The following is a 21,409-nucleotide window of genomic DNA, read 5'->3' as shown; positions in this document are numbered from 1 at the left end:
GAAATCCTAGGAAAGGATCAACAAGCTTAACACTTAAACAAGTACAGTAAAGTGGATCCCTGCATTTCTCATACTTACAACTTGTGGAGACCATTGGAAACAATGATAGAAGGGAAAGTAAGTGGTGCCCATCAGAAGAGAGGTCCTGATTCAGTTTACACTGGTTCAGGGACCTGATGAACCTGGGAACTAGGTGGGGTATTTTATACCCTTCCTTATGGCTCTAGTATGGCTATATACCAGATCTGATTGTTTACCTTGATTATAATGAGGTCAATAGCTGCCTCTAGCCATATGTGGCCTTGGGCATGTCCATAATTAAGCTTTGAGCATTAATATTCACTATTTACATTATTTTTAAATCATTCCTATACATAAATGGGGTCCAGCTGCTTAGGTGCTGCATAGCAACCAAATTGCCAAAGCTCCCCCAGTTCTCTTCTTGCAGAACTCCGGGGTACACTGGACCTGTGTGGTTATCTAACCACTCCCCCAAGGCCTTGTGGTAGCTGACGGGGCTTCTCTTCTTAGGTCAAAAGAACAGGCATCAAGTTTAAAACAAACAAAAGGAAGTATTTCTTTGCACAGACAACCTGTAGAACCCCTCGCCAGGGGATGGCGTGAAGGCCAAAACTATAATCGGGTCAAAAAAAGAAGTAGATACGTCCACAGAGGACAGGTCTATCTATGGCTATCAGCCAAGACGGTCAAGGGGGCAGCCCCATGCTCCGGGTGTCCCCGAACCTCTGGCTGCCAGAAGCGGGGACGGGAGCACAGGGGGTGGATCGCTTGGCCATGGCACAGGCTGCCCAGTCCTTCTGGGGCCCCTGGCATCGGCCCCTGCCGGAAGACCGGAGCCTGGGCTCGATGGACCTTTGCTCTGGCCGCTCCTACGCTCTGCCTGCCCTGGGCTGCTGAGCCCCAGCCCCTCCCACCACCAGACCAGCAAGCCCCATTGCCCCTCCCACGCACGTGCCCAGCGAAGGAGCCACGCCCCCTGCCGGGGCTGCTGCTGCTGTCATGCCCCTGCACCAAGTCCCCGCGGGCTCTAGGACCCAGAGGAGCCCGGCCCTCAGGGCAGGGCGGGCGCGCCAGAAGGGGCGTGGCCCGGGAGGGGGCGGGGCCCGGGCAAGGGGCGGGGCCCGAGGCGGCGCACGATGGCAAGGGGCTGAGGGGGGTCGCGGCTCGTCAGAGCGGCCCAGGCGGTGGCCATGGCCCTGGCGAGGCGGCTGGTGCTGTTCGACGTGGGCGGGGTGCTCTTCACCCCCAGCCCGCTGGGTTTCTTCGGCCGCTACGAGGCGTCGCTGGCCCTGCCCAGGTAGGCGCTAGCCCCCGCCCGCCCGCGCCGGCTTCTCGGGGTGCCGGGGGAGTGAAGCCCATAGGAATGATGGGTAAATTTTGTGTGTTTTGGGGTCGCCCGCACTGCGTTCTCAGCGCCCCGGCCTTTGCTCCACCTGCACGGCTCAGGGGCGGAGTGGGGTGGGGGGGGTGCAGGGCATGGGGGGGGTGGGGTGCGTGGAAGGCGTGTGGGGGGAGGGTCAGGGAACCCGTGTATTTTGGGGGGCGGGGGGGTTGAAGGGCGTGTGGGGGGAGGGTCAGGGAACCCGTGTATTTTGGGGGGCGGGGGGGTTGAAGGGCGTGTGGGGGGAGGGTCAGGGAACCCGTGTATTTTGGGGGGCGGGGGGGTTGAAGGGCGTGTGGGGGGAGGGTCAGGGAACCCGTGTATTTTGGGGGGCGGGGGGGTTGAAGGGCGTGTGGGGGGAGGGTCAGGGAACCCGTGTATTTTGGGGGGCGGGGGGGTTGAAGGGCGTGTGGGGGGAGGGTCAGGGAACCCGTGTATTTTGGGGGGCGGGGGGGTTGAAGGGCGTGTGGGGGGAGGGTCAGGGAACCCGTGTATTTTGGGGGGCGGGGGGTTGAAGGGCGTGTGGGGGGAGGGTCAGGGAACCCGTGTATTTTGGGGGGCGGGGGGGTTGAAGGGCGTGTGGGGGGAGGGTCAGGGAACCCGTGTATTTTGGGGGGCGGGGGGGTTGAAGGGCGTGTGGGGGGAGGGTCAGGGAACCCGTGTATTTTGGGGGGCGGGGGGGTTGAAGGGCGTGTGGGGGGAGGGTCAGGGAACCCGTGTATTTTGGGGGGCGGGGGGGTTGAAGGGCGTGTGGGGGGAGGGTCAGGGAACCCGTGAATTTTGGGGGGCGGGGGGGTTGAAGGGCGTGTGGGGGGAGGGTCAGGGAACCCGTGTATTTTGGGGGGCGGGGGGGTTGAAGGGCGTGTGGGGCGAGGGTCAGGGAACCCGTGTATTTTGGGGGGCGGGGGGGTTGAAGGGCGTGTGGGGGGAGGGTCAGGGCACCCATGGAATTTGGGGTGTGGGTGTTGAAGGGCGTGTGGGGGGAGGGTCAGGGCACCCATGGAATTTGGGGTGTGGGTGTTGAAGGGCGTGTGGGGGGAGGGTCAGGGAACCTGTGTATTTTGGGGTGTGGGGGGGTTGCAGGGCATGTCAGAGGAGGTTCAGAATGACCTTGACAAATTGGAGAGTTGGTCTGAAGTCAACAAGCTGAAATTCGATAGAGACGAGCTATGCTTAGGAAGGAAAAATCCAGTGCGGAACTACCAAATGGGGGGTTACTGGCTAGACAGGCCGTGCCGCTGAACAGGCTCTGGGGTTATAGTGGGTCACAAGTTCAATGAGAATCATAAACATGATGCAGTGGTAAGCAAGGCTAGTATCGTTCTGGAGGGCATATTAAGAGGAATGCCGTGGGTAAGATACAGGAGGTAACGGTCCTGCTCCATTTAGTGTAGGTGAGGCCTCAGTGGGGGTGTCCAGTTCTGGGCACCACCCTTTGGGAGAGATGTGGTCAAATTGGAGTGAGTCTAGAGGAGAGCAACAAAAACGTACCTGACCTGTGAGGAAACATCAAAGCAACTGGGCATGTTTAGTCTGGAAGAAAAGAAAACTGAGGGGGAGCCTGATAAGTCTTCAAATATGTTAAGGGCTGTGATAAAGAGAAGAAGTGATTTCTTTTCTGCTGAAGGTAGGACAAGAAGGAATGGGCTTAATCTGCAGCAAGGGAGATTAGGTTAGATATTAGGGGAAAACTTTCTACCTCTGAGGGGAGTTAAGCTCTGGAACAGGCTTCCACGGGAGGTTGTGGAATCCCCGTCATGAGATTCCTCTCTAAGAAGAGGTTGGACAATCCCCTGTCAGGAACTGTCCAGGTTTACTTGGTCCTGCCTCGGCACAGGGGGCTGGACCTGTTGAGGTCCCTTCCAGCCTGACATTTCTGTGATCCTCTTCCTCTTGGATAGAGCAGTGTAAGGTGCTTGGGTGTGGGAGGCTCCCAATTTCCATATATCTTGACCCGAAGGGCTTTTGTTAAAGAATCAGAATGCTTATATGTCCTGGATGGAGGAGTGCTGGGCACTTTTGGGAGATGGGAAGGGAGTGGTACCTGTTGCATGTTAGGGGCCATCTGGTGTTCTACTGGGTCTCCTCCTGGGTGGGAGCCATAGTTTCTGGGTGAGGGCCAATGTGGGATCCTCGTTTGCAGGACTTCATTCCACGTTCAGATCTAGTAATTTAGATTTGTGGCCTAAATCTGTAGCTTTCACGTGAGTCTCAATGTCTGTTCCGCGAAGTGCGGCAGTTCTGAAGTTACGGGTTTGATGTATATGTGCCTTATGCTTTTAAGAAAGCCAAATTAATTTATAATGATTGGGGGAAGTTCTAGTGCAGAAAAAGAATGTATGGTTTGAACGAATTCATTTGCCCTCATCTCCTTTTATTAAGGAGTAGCAAAGGGAGCCCTGGCTGCATTTCTAATTGATTGTTAATAAACAAGAAGACTTAAACAAATAGAGGTGGGGGAAATCACACTTCAATTTGGGAGCAACACTGTACTTAGGTTAAGGAGAAAAAGCTGGAAAAGAGGGTGGAAAAAAAAACTATAATAAGGGAAACAGCTTTCCAATATAATGAGCCAAACTTGGAGATTATATGGAAATTGCATGTCAGTGAATGGGGCTAACGAAGTTTAGATAGATCTCTCTATTTTTGATTTAAGGCCAGAGGGGACCATTATGACCATCTGGTCTGACCTCCTGCAGAACACAGGCTGTAGAATTTCACTCAGTGATTCTTGCTCTGAGCCCACCTGTTCTTGGTTTGAACTGGCCCCGTGCTCCAGGCGCGCTCTCTCTCTACTACAGGTTTGAATGTGGAATGCTGTGCTGGGAACTGGGTCCCACGTTGTTCACCAGGCCCAGATTGCAGGGACTGCAGCATTGCTAACCCCAGGATTTTGGGATGAGAGAACCCGTGTCCCAGATCCCCAACATGGTGTGTTATGGATACATATCATTCTGTTGCCGGCACCCAGTGCCGAGAGGCTTACAAGGTGCTGCCAGCCAACTGGACAGGTAGCTGTTATATAGCTCATGGAGTTCCTCATCTTTCCATAACTGCCACGCTGCCCAAAGGAAAGATTAGAAATGCCCGAGACACCTCTGTTGAGTCACGAGAAAAGACCCTGCGGCGACTGACTACGGCATTAGAGGGCAATATGAAGAATCCCCTCACAACCGAGAAGCTGGTAGGGTGCTCTGTACTGGGAATAGCACCACTGTTTACTGGGCCAGCCATGGCATGCATAGGCTGCTATACTGTAAGGCTGCAGATGGTACTTAAGATGGTACGAACCACTCAAGCTGTTGTTCAGCCTCTCGGCACTGGGTGCCGGCAACAATTCTGATATAGAGTTGCTAGTGTCTGGTTTTCGACCAGAATGCCCGGTCAAAAAGGGACCCCGGTGGCTCCGGTCAGCACTGCTGACCAGGCTATTAAAAGTCTGGTTGGCGGTGCAATGGGGCTATGGCAGGCTCCCTGCAGCTTTTGGAAGCAGCGGCATGTCCCCCCTCCGGCTCCTAGGTGTAGGGGCAGCCAGGGGGCTCCGCGCACTGCCCCCACCCCAAGTGCCAGCTCCGCAGCTCCCATTGGCCGGGAACTGCGCAGACGGGGCCATGCCTCTGCTTAGGAGCTGGAGGGGGGACATGCTGCTGCTTCTGGGAGCTGCCTGAGGTAAGTGCTGCCTGGAGCCTGCACCCCTGACCCCCTCCTGCGACTCAACCCCCTGCCCCAGCCCTGATCCCTTACTGCCCTTCGAACCCCTTGGTCCCAGTCTGTAGCCTCCTACTACACCCCAAACTCCTCATCCCCAGGTCCACCTTGGAGCCTGCACCCCCAGTCGGAGCCCTCACTTCCCCACCCCAGGCCGGAGTCCCCTTCCTCACTCCAAAACCCTCAGCCCCAGCCCAGAGCCCCTCCTGCACTCCAAATCCCTCATCCCTGGCCCCACACCAGAGCCTGCACCCCCAGCTGGAGCCCTCACCCACCCCCTGCACCCAACCCCACTGCCCCAGCTTGAACCTTCTCCTGCACTCTGAACTCCTCATTTCTGGCCTCACCCTGGAATCCGCACCCCCAGCCCAGAGCCCGTACTCCCTCCCACATCCCAATCTACTGCCTCAGCCCAGAGCTCCCTCCTGGACCCCAAACCCCTCATCCCTGGCCCCACCCCAGAGCCCTCACCCCCTCCTGCATCCCAGTCCACTGCTTCAGCCCGGAGCCCCCTCCTGCACTCTGAAGTCCTCATTTCTGGCCCGACCCAAGAGCCCGCACCCCCAGCTGGAGCCTTCACATCCTCCTGCATCCCAATCCCCTGAGCCAGTGCGATGCAAATGAGCGAGTGAGTGAGGGTGGGGAGAGCGAGCGACAGAGGGAGGGGGAATTGAGTGAATGGGGGACAGGGCCTCGCAGGGGGTGGGGCAAGGGTGTTCGATTTTGTGCTAGTAGAAAGTTCGCAACCCTACTCTGATAAGTAAGCTGGAGAAATGCAGGCTTGGTGGAACTACCATTAGGTGGATACATAATTGATGAAACAACCACGAACAAAGAGTAATGGAATGATGTCGGCTTGGAGGGAGGTCTCAAGTGGGGTTCCATAGGGATCTGTTCTGGGTCCGGTGGTGTTTAACATCTTTATCAGTGACCTGGATGTAGGACTAGAGAGCACACTGATCACGTTTGCAGGTGACACAAAGCGCTTTGGAGGATAGAGCTAAGATTCAGAGGGATCTTGATAAATTGGAGAACTGGGCTATAGACAACACAATGAAATTCAGCAAAGACAAGTGGCAGGTGCTACGCATTGGGAAGAAAAAACAGATGCACAAATACAGGATGGGAGATAACTGGCTCGGCAGCAGCACTGCTGAGAAGGAGCTGGGAGTTGTGATGTATCGCAACCTTAATGTGAGGTTTTTTTACAACAGCAATGTGATACTGTTGCGCAAAAAAAAAAAAAGGCAAATGCAATTTTAAGTTGCATTAACCGAGGCACAGCGCGCAAGTCACAGGAGGTGATAGTCCTCCAGCAGAGGCCTGACCAGAACCGAGGAGAGTGGTACTATGTCCTGTTTTGGTCACCAACGTCTAGAAAGGATGAAGAGAAACTGGAAAGGATCCAGAGGCGAGCGACAAAGATGATCAAAGGGAGGGAACACAAGCCATGCGAGCAAAGGCTGAAGGATCTGGGCATGTTTAGTTTGCAAAAGAGGAGATTAAGGGGAGACAAGAGTGGTCTTCAAATCCTTGAAAGGCTGCCCTAAAAAAGATGGAGAAAAGCTGTTCTCTCTTGCCACAGAGGGCATGGCGAGAGGCAGGGGGTCAAACTCCAGCATAGTAGATTTGGATTAAATCTCAGGAAAAACTTCCTCATTGTAAGAACAGCAGGACAATGGAGCAGATGCCTGGGGAGGTCGTGGAAGCTCCTTCAGAGGAGGTTTTCAGAAGGAGGCTGGAGCCATCTGCCTTGGATGGTTTAGACCAGGGGTTGGCAACCTATGGCACGCATGCCAAACACGGCACGTGAGCCAATTTTTAATGGCATGCTGCTGCCTGCCGGACCCAGGCAGACAGCAGTATGCCACTAAAAATCCTGCCCGGTCCGGCCCGCTCTTCTCTGCCCCCTGCTCTCTTCTTGCAGAGCAGGCAAGCTTCCCCCTTCCCGCGCTGCCCCTCCTCCTCTCCCTCCCTGCGGCCGATCAGCTGACGGCTCTTGCTACAGAGGGGAGAGGTAAAAGCCTAGCTGCAGCCCGCTCTGTGCTCTGGGGATCTTGGGGAAGGGGGTGGAATCAGGGCATATCCCCTCCAGTCCCCTGCTGTGAGCCACTCTGGGCAGGGGGCTGGGAGCACCCCATCACCCCAGCCTGCACCCCCAGCCCTCTGCCCTGACCCCTGCACCCTCCTCGCGCACCCCCAGCCCTCTGCCCTCACCACTGCACCCCCCCCACAACCCCAGCCCTGACTCCGGTACCCCCAACACATACCCAGCCCCCTGCCCTGACTCCTGCACCCTCGTCACAGCCCCCTCCCCTGACTCCTGCACCCCCCACACATACCCAGCCCCCCCACCCCATGCCCTGACTCTTGCACCCCCCACATCCCCACTCCCACCCTGAGCACCAAACAGGAGCTCCTGCACACACCCCCACCCCCCACATTCCCACCTGCACCCCTCGCACCAAATGGGAGCTGCCCAGGTAAGCGCTCCACACCCCAACCTCCTGCCCTAACCCTGAGCTCCCTCCCTCATTCTAGCTCCTGGCCAGACCCTGCACCCCAACCCGCAGCCTGCTCCTTCACCCCCAGCCCTGTTCTCAGCACACGCCCACCGTCATCTCAGTGCAGAGAGAGGAAGAGAATGGCTAGAACCAGGGAGAAGGTAGGTACCTACTCTATGTGGTCAGGGCCGGGACTCCAGACCGGCAGCAGGCTGAGTGGGGCCGGCAGCCTGGACCCTGGCTGGCAGGAGCCAGCAGACGGAACCCCAGACCAGCAGCTGGCTGAGCCGCTCAGCCCACTGCCGGTCTGGGGTCACAGCTGCCAGCCCTACTCAGCCCGCTGCCGGTCAGGGGTTCTGGCTGCCGGCCCCTTGCCAGCCGGGGTTCTGGCCGAGGCCTCACTCAGCCTGCTGCCGGCCTAGGTGAATGGAACCCCAGGCCGGCAACGGTCTGAGCGGGCCGGCGGTGTAAGATCAGCATTTTAGTTTAATTTTAAACGAAGCTTCTTAAACATTTTGAAAACCTTGTTTACATACGACAATAGTTTAGTTATATACTATATAGACTTAGAGAGAGAGACCTAAAAAACGTTAAAATGTATTATTGGCATGCAAAACCTTAAAGTAAAGTAAATAAACGAAGACTCGACACACCACTTCTGAAAGGTTGCCGACCCCTGGTTTAGACACAACAAATCCTGCATCTTGGCAGGGGTTAGACTAGATGACCCTTACAGTCCCCTTCTAGCCCTATGATTCTGATGCCTGTATAACTATAGAGGTATAACTGGTAACACATTCCTGTGAAATCAAGGTTTCAGACTAAAGCCATGTGATGCTCCATGGCTGTGTGCCCTGCATTGTCCTCTCTCAATAATAAGCTAAATAAAAAGCGATTGTGGAGAGAGTTGGTTGAAATGGGCCAAAAAAATAGATTTTGCTACGCTGTGACTATGGTGGAGTCTGTGGGTTTGAGCTCGTTTCCGCTTGGCTTGACCTTTATTAGTGGACATCTTGCTGTGGAAGGTGGAAAGACTCCTATTTGGGCTGGAGGAAGATCTCTTGGTGATTCTGAAGGCAGGCTTTGGTCCTTAATTAGTAAACTCTTGCTTCGCTCTCATTGAGGCTGATGGTTGTGTGCAAGGTGTCAATATCAAGAGAGGGAAAATTGCTCTTGTAGTGAGCCAGCCATTCCCAGTCCCTAGTCAAGCCCAAATTAATGGTTTGCAAATGAACTGTAGCTCTGCAGTTTCTCTTTGAAGTCGGTTTTTGAAGTTTTTTTTGTTGCAGGATGGCTACTTTTAAATCTGTTATTGAGTGTCCAGGGAGATTGAAGTGCTCTCCTACTGGCTTTTGTATGTTACCATTCCTGATGTCTGATTTGTGTCCATTTATCCTTTTACGTAGAGACTGTCTGGTTAGGCCAATGTACATGGCAGAGGGGCATTGCTGGCACATGATGGCGTATATCGCATTGTGCAGGTGAATGAGCCCCTGATAGTGTGGTTGGGTCCTATGATGGTGTTGCTAGAGTCGATATGGGGACAAAGTAGGCAACGGGGTTTGTTACAGGGATTGGTTCCTGGGTTAGTGTTTCTGTGGTGTGTAGTTGCTGGTGAGTGTTTGCTTCAGGTTGGGGGGCTGTCTGTAAGCAAGGACTGGCCTGCCTCCCAAGGTCTGTGAGAGTGAGGGATCATTTTCCAGGATAGGTTGGCTCACTACAAAAGCAATTTTCCCTCTTTTGGTATTGACACCGTCTCATCAATTAAGGGGAGTGGATCACATCCACCCTGACTGAATTGGCCTTGTCAGCGCTGGTTCTCCACTTGTAACGTAACTTCCTTCTCTTCATGTGCCAGTGTATTTATGCTTGCAACTGTAATTTTCACTCCATACATCTGAAGAAGTGGAGTTTTTACCCACGAAAGCTTATGCCCAAATAAATCGGTGAGTCTTTAAGGTGCCACTGGACTCCTTGTTGTTTTTGTGGAGACAGGCTAACATGGCTACCCCTCTGATACAGAAATTTGGAGTGGTGACATCACAAACGAGGCCTTCATATATAAATTTCATGTAATTAGTTACTACACAGTACTGTCCATCCATGTTATAGGTTACTCTTACTGCTGGTTGTCACCATCTGGTAAGCTTCACTGGACAGGGGACAGGAGTGGCTAGCTTCTCCGACAAACAACTTACGTACCACATTATGTGTTTCATGATGTCTACTTGTTACCTCCCCTTGTATCTTGAGCCAGGTGCCTTGGGCGAAATATCCCTATTCATCCCTTCTGTCAAACCCTCTTTTCTTGGGTCAGGATGTACCTGTGTTAATCTTCTGGAGTGTGATCCCCCATATCGGTTGCTGCTTAGGAGTGCCTGTGTTTTGCAACATTAGCAGTGCCCTTGCCAAGATTGTGTATGGGATAGTAAATTTCTTAGCCTCTGCTTTAATCCATGGCCTGACTTTGGTTCATGACATGGCTTGACTTTGCTGACTATGGTTTGGGCCTTAGGTCTTGGACCAGGCCTCGTGCTCCAGGGTGTGTCTCTCTCTCTTCCACACCTTTTATCCCAAAGCTCCCAGCTGCATGTGTATTCATGTGCAGCTGGTGAACGCTTCACTCTCCATTGAATTGTAGCCCAGCTCTTGGGATGAATTTGATAGCTGATTTACAGTGCGCAAACAGTTGGCATAGAAAGAAGACTACTGTATCCAGATGCAATTGCAGGGGGATTTCTGCAGTATGTAATTATATCTGGGTTGTAGTAACCAAACATCTCTTGCAGTAAAATTATGTGTCGGAAGAACAAGATAATGATCTTAACTCGACCTTTGAAATGAAAAGATTGATCCTCTCTGATTTGGTCACCGTTCCTTAAAGTAAGACTAAATTGGAAAACGGCATTGCCCTAGAAATAGTACATTTCATTTTGTTTCAAGATTGCGCACAAGTGAATCTTTCTTCGTTCAAGATAACAAAGATCTATCAGTAATGTAATTTTTTTTTTTTTGTGGTAGAGCTTTTAACATGGTACTTCAAGAATCTCTTTCCTTGGCAAAAAAAAATCTTGCCACGTGCATGTTAAGATGCTTCCTTAAAAAGAAGCCTGAGATGCCATCATGCAATAAATTAATAATGGAAGTAGGGGGCATGTTCTTGCCAGGCTTCTTTTGCCAGGTTACACACAGAACTCAAACTGTAAAAAGCACCCAGGATTTTTAGTCTGCTATGCAGCAAATGTGCTGTAAAGGCAGAAGATGATGCATAGGAAAGCAGATGAGAGACGAGCTGACCGGAAATATAATCTTGTTAAATACCTGGGAGTAAGTGCATCTTTGGGATCATCACCTAGGAGGAATTTTGCCCCAGTGTCCTAACAGTTAACATAGTTGTGGCTGTCTTCGTTACATGTCTAACGATAGGCATTTTTTTCAGGGACTGAAGGGTTAAATTCTCATTACCACTCTTTTATAGGCACCTATCTCTGAGGTATAGGAGGGCTCACAGAATTCAGTGGGGCTACCCTGGGGGCAGAATGTAGCCCTAAAGGGGTAGGATCCTGTGCTGAAGCAGCTGCGTTGGGCGTAGCTCCTCTTACAGTAGCTGGGCTTATTGCTTGGTATCCATTCTCAGCACAGTGTTTTCTTTCCTCACCTCAACAAGGCATCTGCATTTCGGGTGAGAAGAGAGGTCATGGGTTAGGAGCCTGCCTTGGGCACAGCAAGGGAGAAGATGTTAATAAAACCCTTGCTCACTGTTACGCTATCCAGTTCAATGCGGTTTGGGGTTTCAGGACAAGTTACTGCTCGTGACTCCCATTGTAAAAACCACCATCAAAAATATTTTATTCCAGATGCAGAAAAAGCAGGGGGGAAAAAGAGTTAAAGCATTTGAAACATGAATTATTGAGACGTTGGTTGTAACAGTGTCCCTTGTTCTCTTTCGCTGTATAGAGTATGGGGGAGAGGGAACTCTGCTTGGCAATCTTTTAGATGGGATTAAAGTTGCTATTAATTGTTCTCTTTTGGAGAAAAGTCTAGTTTTGGTGGGCTGGAGTTGTTAGGAGTCGGAGCCGTTTGCTGTAAGATAAAATGAAACCCACACAAGAGTAGCAAAGATCGCAAACACGGCTTCTGTCTCTGGGGCTGACTCTCACTTGCAGCTTTGCTGCTGGAGAAACGCAGACCCAGCAAGTGGTCCAGTCAGCCATCTAATACCTGGCAAACTGTTATCAGCGTTGGGCCCTTTGAGACGTTGCCTGTTGTGGCCGGTCAGCTCAGACTCAGTGCTGAGGTACAGGCTGGCGTTGTCTTGGTGGCTAAGCCAGGCTCTGATTACACAGAGAGAGAGAATGGGAAACATTAGAACCCAAGTCTCATATTATAGATGTTCAGGATTCAGCTGAATCATCTGGAGGTGGTGATGTCATCTGGCTACCCCTCTGGCCTGGCCTGGCCTGGCCTGGTCAGGATCCCTTTCAGGATCAGGACAATGAAGGTCCAGTGATGTGATGGTGGATTCTGGGGTCCCAGGAAGAGATGGGGGTGGCAGCCAAGAAGATAGCGCTTGCTCCTTCCAGTCCAGTCATGTACTGACTCCCAGATAAACATGGTCTAAGATGTGGGGGCAACCTCCTTGCATCAAAATTAATCATTAAAACACATTTTGAGGACTTTCATTGTGAACATTTCTACGGTCTTTCAGCTTACCAGGAGCCTTGCAGACCCATTAGCACAGTTCTAACATAAACAGTCCCAGTTTTTACCAATCTGTTGGCCTCTAACTTCTGGTGACTTCTACAGTTTTATGTAACAGGCTGAACTGAATTTTTATGATCATAGACAGCTTCAGAGAACAGGCCTCTGTATCACACAGAGCAGAGGTTCTGGGGTTCCACACCTGAGAAGGGGATCTCTATATACACCATTCAATGTTCTGTTAATACAGGGTTGATCATATTGGTGGCGGGTGCATGGAAGAAGAATCTGTTCGCCCTGTGGTGAAGTAGAATCCACTGGCAGGAGTGTGAAACTTCTGCCCACCTACACTCTAGCAGCCTTTTTGGTTAGTACAGTTGGACATTGAAAATCAAGTTTTCCAGTCAATATAATTACTGGTTAAAAATTGACATATGCTAAAATTAGTGGGCGGGGGGGTTAACTTTAACTTGTCCTTCTGCGCTGCCCCATAGTTCAGAAATCAATATGTGGGAGCTCTAAATGGAGAGGGTAAGACAGTCCCCCAACCTGAAGCAAATACTCACCAGCAACCACACAACAAAAACACTAACCCAGGGACCTATCCTTGCAACAAAGCCCATTGCCAACTCTGTCCACATATCTATTCAAGGGACACCATCATAGGACCTAATTACATCAGCCACACCGTTAGAGGCTCGTTCACCTGCACATCTACCAATGTGATATATGCCATCATGTGCTAGCAATGCCCTTCTGCCATGTACATTGGCCAAACTGGGCAATCTCTATGCAAAAGAATAAATGGATACAAATCAGACGTCAAGAATTATAACATTCAAAAATCAGTCGGAGAACACTTCAACCTCCCTGGTCACTCAATTTCAGACCTAAAAGTCGCAATTCTCCAACAAAAAACTTCAAAACCAGACTCCAGTGAGAAACTGCAAAATTGGAATTCATTTGCAAACTGGACACCATTAAATTAGCCTGGAATAAAGACTGGGAGTGGATGGGTCATTGCACAAAGTAAAAATTATTTCCCCTTGCTAATTTTTCCCCTACTGTTACTCACACTTTCTTGCCAACTGTTTTGAAATGGGCAATACTGATTTTCACTACAAATGTTTTTTTTTTCTCCTGTTGATAATAGTCCACCTTAATTGATTGGTCCCATTACAGTGTGTATGGCAACACCCATTTTTTCATGTTCTCTGTGTGTATATATATCTTCCTACTGTATTTTCCACTGTATGCATCCGATGAAGTGGGTTTTAGTTCACGAAAGCTTATGCCCAAATACCTTTGTTAGTCTCTAAGGTGCCACAAGTCTTCCTCCTTTTTTTAAGATGATTTTGTTAACTTTGCATTTTTGGACATGGTTTTTATATTTTTCATATTATGGTCAGGCCCAGACACCCCAGCTGAGATCATACACATAGTAGTACAGTCCCTACCCTGACCAGCTCGCAAGCTAAGTAAATAAGACACAGGGTGGGAGAAAGGAAGTATCCCCATTTCACAGATGAGGAACTGGGCTATTGCCGCTGCGTGCTTGGCAGAGCCAGGAATTCAATCTGGATCTCCTGAGCCCCATCCAGTTTCTAAGCTACGAGGACGAGCCATCTTGGTACGCCAGGGCTGTCTTTCCTCTCACGTCTTGGCTATGATGAATGTCATCCACGTACTCTCTTGCCCTGTCTGTTTTTCTTGCCCCACCTTTGGGGAAACGAACGAAGTTGAACATGCTGTCAAGTGGCGTCAGCCGTTACTGTGTCTAATCCCTGTTCTGATATCCCTGATCCTGGCAACTTGCACTCCCCTATGGCAGACCAGCAAGTGGCCATAAGAGGCCTTGCCCCAGCACAGCCGCAAGAAAGGGAACTGGTGCCAGATGGCGCTGATACTGTCGGAGAAATGTCGGAGAGCTGGGTTCTCAGCGGAGGAGACCCCTGAAAATTGAGAATTTTGCGGTGCCCTCTCGTTCAGGCAGGCCTAGCCCCCCTCCACTGTGGTTAATCTTTGCCCACAAATCAAGAGCTGAATGTGCAACGCCCTCCCAGTGTCTGGAGGGTGCAAGCACCAGGCTAAGGCTGTGCTGAGCCATGTGTCCCCGCACCGGTTGTGCATGCAGCCGCTGTCCGTGGAAACCCCTCAGCGCCAGGGCTGGAGTCTCATAACACTGGTGGGCAGCAGGGGGCTTGCTCCTGGCTTGGTACCTTGCACTGGGCAGCAGAGTGGATCCTGTGAATGCGTCCTTTCAAAGGGTGTTGCAGCAGCTGTGCAGCATTAGTTAAAACATAGTGGTAAAGCACTGGAATGCGTTACCTAGGGAGGTGGTGGAATCTCCTTCCTTAGAGGTTTTTAAGGCCCAGCTTGACAGAGCCCTGGCTGGGATGATTTAGTTGGGGTTGGTCCTGCTTTGAGCAGGGGCTTGGGCTAGGTGATGTCCTGAGGTCCCTTCCAATCCTAATCTTCTATGATCCCTCTTTCCCAGTTGTCTGAGCCGCCCTCAGGTCCTTGCAATTGTGAACGTTTAAATTGAAAAAAATGCTTAGAAACAAACACCAGTGTTATCAATCAAAGTGATCGAAAGGTTAAAATTGGATTCCACCAAGCATATAACAATGGCTCTAATGCAGCAATGCAGCAGCAAAGAACAGAATGCCTCCCGGTGCATTACTTAAAACACCAAGTGTCAACAGCACAAGTCAAAATATGTTAAGTAAATATCCGTAAATCAAACTGTCAGGTCTCCAGCAGGACTTTTTATACTATGCTCGATGGAAATACTTTTCCTCGGTTTGTGTGTGTACCGTGAAATTGACACTTACTGTTTTTTTAAAAAAAAAAAAAAAAAATCAAACCTTTCCAAGCGTAGCCATCTTCAAGGATGTCTAAGGACTTAGTGTGGCCCCTGGAAGAAGAAGGTGAAATGGACCAGGGAAGGAAACATGTCAACAGAGCAGTGACTATTTGGGAGCATTGGAACCTATGTTCTTTGGGTTGCTGGCAACCAGAGTGGACAATACACTAGAAAACATGCTACAGGGGTTTAGCCTGCGTTGGCAGGGAGCTGGACTGGCTGCGATCTGATTATTTAAACAGTCTTAAGGTCAGCAACAAACTGGAGCGGCCCCACTTGATCTGTGATGCGACTTACCATTCAAAAGGCCTTTATCCTTTTAGTTCCTCCTGTCGCTTCTCCTGTTTCTTTTGATGTGTCAGACTTTCCGTTACCTGCTGGATCCTGGCGAGACGGGAGCCAGGTGTCTGAGAAATTGTTGCTCCAACCCTTGATAGAACAAAGTCTTCCAAAATGGCTGGAGGGGCCGGAAGGATTAAGCTAATGAGGGAAGATTAAATGAACTAATGCAGTTTAAGCTGTGCATTTAGCTGCTGCTAAAGCAGATGGGATTGTGGCACTTTCTTCAGGGGTTTTCAGGGCGTAATCGGGGCCGGGGGGAGGCATTAGTTTGGGTGGGGTAGCTGCACGTCGGCTCTGTAGTCTGACCAGCAAGGCTTTGATGCTGGTGGGCAGCCAGTGGGAGGTGAGGGCATCCAGCATCTCACAGGATTGAGCCTTAAATAGGGGCATTTTTTAAAAGTTCCCTCCCGGCCCTCCGTTGTGGGGGCTGGGTTAGTCATTGGTGTGGATGGGTGCCCTCTCTGAGGTCCTGCTGCTGGGGGCCCCCCCTAAGGGGAAGTGCATTGGATCAGAGGCACTGCAAGAATCCTGCCTCTAGGGCAGTGGTTCTTACCCCGGGGCGCACGCACCCCCTGGGGGTGCAGGACGCCCTTTCTGGGGATGCGAGACAGGGCAGATTTTTTTTAGAAGGCATATCATCGAAAACACAAGTTAAGCCCAGGCACGTAAGTACAACTACTTGTTTCATCAAACCTGTGTGTTTATTAACATCATACATTTTTTAGCAATTACTGTAATATATCTAGGTTTAAAGAACTGACCTACTTCAACGATTTTTGATAAGGGGCGCGAGAACATATTTTGAGAACCAAAGGGGTGCAGGCTTCAGGAAAGGTTAAGAACCCCTGCTCTAGAGGGTGAAAGTGCCACCCTGTGCCACCCTGTGTGCTGCTGTGAGAGGTGCAGAGAATTGGAAGAGAGAGGACGGTCTAGAGCAGGGGTGGGCAAAGTTCGGCCTATGGGCCGCATCTGGCCCATCGGACCTTTTAATCCTGCCCTCGAGCTCCACTCAGGGAGCGGGAGCGGGGGCTTGCCCCAGTCTGCATGGCTTCCAGAAGCAGGAGCATGTCCCCCCTCTGGCTCCTACGTGTCGGGGCAGCCAGGGGGCTCCGCACGCTGCCTCCGCCCAAGTGCCGGCTCTACAGCTGCCATTGGCCAGGAACCACGGCCAATGGGAGCTGCAGGGGTGGCACCTGCGGGTGGGGCAGCACGCAGAGCCTCATGGCCGGCGTCATGCCTCCACATAGGAGCTGGAGGGGGGACATGCTGCTGCTGCTTCCGGGACCGCTTAAGGTAAGTGCCGCTTGGACCCTGCAACCCTGAGCCTCTCCCCATGCCCCGACCCCAGCCCTGATCCCCCTCCCACTCTCCGAACCCCTCGGTCCCAGCCTGGAACACCCTCCTGCACCACAAACCCCACATCCCCACCCCAGAGCCCGCACCTGCAGCCAGAGCCCTCAGCCCTACACCACCCCCACATCTCAACTACTTGCCCCAGCCCAGAGCCTCCTCCCTCACCCTGAACTCCTCATTTCTGGCCACACCCCGGAGCCCGCACCCCCAGCTGGAGCCCTCACCCTATCCCGCACCCAACCCCCAATTCTGTGAGCATTCATGGTCTGCCATACAATTTCCATACCCAGATGTGGCCCTCAGGCCAAAAAGTTTGCCCACTCCTGGTCTAGAGGTTAGAGCATCAGCGTGGGCTGTGGGAGACCAGAAATCGATTCCTGCTCTGCCACAGACACCCACTGTGTGACCTTGGCCAGGTCACTTAATCTCTCTCCAGTCTCCATCTGTACAATGGGGTGATAGCGCTTGGTGAGGTGCTGAGGTACTAGGGTAATGGGGCCATAGAAGTATCTAAGATAGTCACAATGAGTAGAGTCCTGCAAATCTGCGGATATCCGTGGACCGTGTTTGCGGATCGGATGCAAATGCAAATTTTGTATCCGCACAGGGCTCTAACGTTGAGGCCCCAATCATGAAACAACTACAGTTAATAATAGATTGCAAAACACTTTACAAAAGGAGGTCACGATCATCCCAATTAAGCAGATGGGGAAACTGAGGCACAGGGAGGTGACGTGAATTTCCCAAGGTTGCCCAGCAGTCCCAGTCTCCTGCTCTGTCCACTAGGCCACGCGCTGCCTCCCAATACAAATCAGTGACAGGATGAAATGAAGCAAAGGGAAAATCTGAGATGAACATCACAAAAGCTTTCCTGATGTAAAATCTGCTAGACCACCAATATCCTTTTAGCAGAAGTGATAGAAGCTTCAGCACCTGTGCTCCAGTTCTGGACCGTACAACGTATGGGAAAGTATTGTGAGCAACACTGCAGTGGCAAGGGATGAGCCAAGCTTATTCTTTGATTTAACTTGACTGTAGTTGCACCAGGGATTAATTTAGCCCACTAGCTTAATAGGTCATTTTCATCTCTAATGTTTGACTTAGAGGCCCTGTGCTCTCAAGTAAGATGACGTCTTTTCTGTAAGTGACTTTCCCTCCCATGCTACAGGGTTTTATTCTGTGGCTTGCGGGACCAATGGGTAGATGGTGCGTAAGGAGAGTAATATGCGGCTTTCTCTCTCAGCACTCTGCAGTGTCAACAGGAGACAAAGGAAAAAACGTTTCCCCCACTCGATGAATCAAAGATCCATGGGGAGTGAGAAGCTTTCTTGGCAGTCCCTCTTTAGAATAGAACTGAACTGCTGAATGCGTTCCGGCCCGTGTATGGACAGTGCTCGGTCCTTGTCTTGCAGGAAGTTGTAACTTGACAGCAGCAGCCTGGAGCCAGTTGCTGCTTGTTCGTTCCTTACTGTAACGTATTCATTCATAGATTCATAGATAGATTCATAGATATTTAGGTCAGAAGGGACCATTATGATCATCTAGTCTGACCTCCTGCACAATGCAGGCCACAGAATTTCACCCACCACTCCTAAAAAAGACCTCACACCTATATCTGTGCTATTGAAGTCCTCAAATTGTAGTTTGAAGACCTCAAGGAGCAGAGAATCCTCCAGCAAGTGACCCGTGGCCCATGCTACAGAGGAAGGCGAAAAACCTCCAGGGCCTTCCAATCTGCCCTGGAGGAAAATTCCTTCCCGACCCCAAATATGGCGATCAGCTAAACCCTGAGCATATGGGCAAAATTCATCAGCCAGATACTACAGAAAATTCTTTCCCGGGTAACTTGGATCTTACCCCATCTAAAAACCCATCACAGGCCATTGGGCCTATTTACCATGAATATTTAAATACCAAAACCATGTTATCCCATCATACCATCTCCTCCATAAACTTATCGAGTTTAATCTTAAAGCAAGATAGATCTTTTGCCCCCACTACTTCCCTCGGAAGGCTATTCCAAAACTTCACTCCTCTGATGGTTACTTCACTCCTCTGATGGTTACTTCACTCCTCTGATGGTTACTTCACTCCTCTGATGGTTACTTCACTCCTCTGATGGTTTCCTCTCATTTTTAGGAACTTTTTGCAAAATGTCATTGTTGGAGCAGGCCCCAGTGGTCCCTATGCCAGAGCAATGAGAGGAGAGATCACTGTATCTCAGGTAAGAGATCATCTCAGCTGAGCGCTGAGAGAGTTGAGCAGATGGGCAGGGCACGACATGTGTTGGACACAAGCTGTGCAGATGTCCTGCCAAGACAAGGTTTCTTCTTGGCTCACCTGGTGAAGCTATTGCCTTTGGGCCACGAAGGGGCTAGGTTTGAATCTTGACAGCGGTAACTTTGCACTTTCACGCTTAGCTAGTCTGGCCTCAGGATGAGCTTAAATCTGCTATAGCTTGGCAATTTCACCATGAGAAATAGCCTCCACCAGTGGTAGATTAATTACTTGGCTTATGTCCAATGCTATTTAATTAGATCTAAAACACAATGTACTTGGTTTCTCTATACCTTCGGGCTAAGTCCTTTCATTCCTGCTTCCTGGGGGAGAGGGGTCTTTAATACTAGCTTATTGGTAACCCTTAAACTTCATTAGGAAATAGTTAATGCGGAGCGTATGTATTGACGGGACTCAGAGTTTTTAGTGACTTCCTCATTTTGTGTTGACATATAACTTGATCTCCTTTGGGTGATGGGAACTCTGTGTTTTTAAGCTGGTTTCTGAGCTGGAAGAGGATTGCAAGAGGTTTGCTGCCTCCTCAGGGGTTTTGCTCCCGGAGAAGTTCTCCATAGCACAGGTCTTTGAGGATATTATGACACAAGGAAAGCTCAGTACTGCTATTCTGCAAGCTGCTGTAACTCTCAGGAACAATGGTAAGTGATGGCTACTTGCTGTTAGCATTCCTTCCCTCCCAGCTATGCTACACCAGTAACCACGTTCAGGTGCGATCCTGGCCCGTTCTTGTTACCAAAGAGTTTCTCTTTGCCTGTGTGGACAGAAAAAATAGGTTCATAGATACACTGAAGGACCATGTCTCAAGCCTGGTATGTCACTAGGTTAAAATGTGGTTAGGAAATGAGCTTACTTCTTGCCACTGTGGACAGAAATTGCTTGGACTAAAACCATGTTTAAACCTGGCTAATGTTTGCAGTGAAGACTAGATCCAGTTTTCTTCCTTCCATAGACCCACTGTATTTGATTGCCAATATTTCTCCAAGGACTCTTTTTAGTGCAGTTAGTCTTTGACTTGCATCTTGAAGGCAACTTTGAACTTTGAAGGCAATGCAGGCAGAATCTCTGGCTTGCCCATGCTAGAGTTTGTGTGGCTGTCTTGTGGATTTGTACTCCACCCCAATGTTTGTCCCTGACAGTGGTACAGCAACCGTGCTGCAGGCTAACTGGTGGTCACCCCATAGGAGGGTTTGGACCAGCACAGTCCCTCCCGTGTTGGGTGTTGCTCAACCACAATGGAGAATAACCATGTTGAAAAATGGTCTTAGCAACGTTGTTCCCATCTGGATCTCTGCTCTCATTTCCCCCCCATCGCCCCAAACCCCATCCTGTTCCTTGTGCTCTTCCCATTCCCCTCACTGACTTTCATTTCCTTCCTGGTCTTTCTGCCATGCTGCCCTCCTTTGCCATCACGCAGGTGGTTCTCTTCCTAATCCCTCCTAAACACTTGCTGCTTCCAGCAATCCGTCCTCTCTCTCATCACTAATAACCCTACACCCTGCCTCCCCTGAACTGATGGCTTGTGTCTCATCTGGGTTCATCTTGTCTCGCTTGGATTGCCATCCGTTCCCAGAGAACGTGTCTCTCAGTAGAGCTCTATTCCCTATAAATGCATAGCTGTGCCTGTTACCTTTCTGACCGTGGCTGTTCATAAGTACATAAGAATGGCAATACTGGGTCAGACCAAAGGTCCATCCAGCCCTGTGTCCTGTCTACCGACAGTGGCCAATGCTAGGTGCCCCCAGAGGGAGTGAACCTAACAGGTAATGATCAAGTGATCTCCTGCCATCCATCTCCACCCTCTGACAAACAGAGGCTAGGGACACCATTCCTTACCCATCCTGGCTAATAGCCATTAATGGACTTAGCCTCCATGAATTTATCCATTTCTCTTTTAAACCCTGTTATAGTCCTAGCCTTCACCACCTCCTCAGGCAAGGAGTTCCACAGGTTGACTGTGCGCTGTGTGAAGAAGAACTTCCTTTTATTTGTTTTAAACTTGCTGCCCATTCATTTAATTTGGTGCCCCCTAGTTCTTATATTACGGGAACAAGTAAATAACTTTTCCTTTTTCACTTTCTCCACACCACTCATGACTTTATACATCTCTATCATATCCCCCCTTAGTCTCCTTTTTTCCAAGCTGAAAAGTCCTAGCCTCTTTAATCTCTCCTCACATGGGACCCGTTCTAAACTCCTCATCATTTTAGTTGCCCTTCTCTGAACCTTTTCTAATGCCAG

General features: G+C 50.6%; 1 protein-coding gene across 3 annotated transcripts in view; it reads left to right on the top strand.

The window, feature by feature from the left end:
• Positions 1 to 1,124: 1,124 nt before the first annotated feature.
• The window catches only part of EPHX2 (epoxide hydrolase 2), a 113,434-nt gene continuing 93,149 nt past the window's right edge, over positions 1,125 to 21,409 (top strand). For 2 of the 3 annotated variants that reach the window (XM_073335538.2, XM_073335537.2), the window contains exons 1-3: positions 1,125 to 1,318; positions 19,016 to 19,100; positions 19,650 to 19,809. In XM_073335538.2, the coding sequence (XP_073191639.1) occupies positions 1,212 to 1,318; positions 19,016 to 19,100; positions 19,650 to 19,809 (352 nt within the window). In that variant the 5' untranslated portion in view covers positions 1,125 to 1,211. The other variant, XM_073335539.2, reaches the window with a different exon arrangement.

Source organism: Lepidochelys kempii, chromosome 3, assembly GCF_965140285.1.
Source record: "Lepidochelys kempii isolate rLepKem1 chromosome 3, rLepKem1.hap1, whole genome shotgun sequence".
Classification (NCBI taxonomy): domain Eukaryota; kingdom Metazoa; phylum Chordata; order Testudines; family Cheloniidae; genus Lepidochelys; species Lepidochelys kempii.
This window is presented reverse-complemented; position numbering and strand designations above follow the sequence as displayed.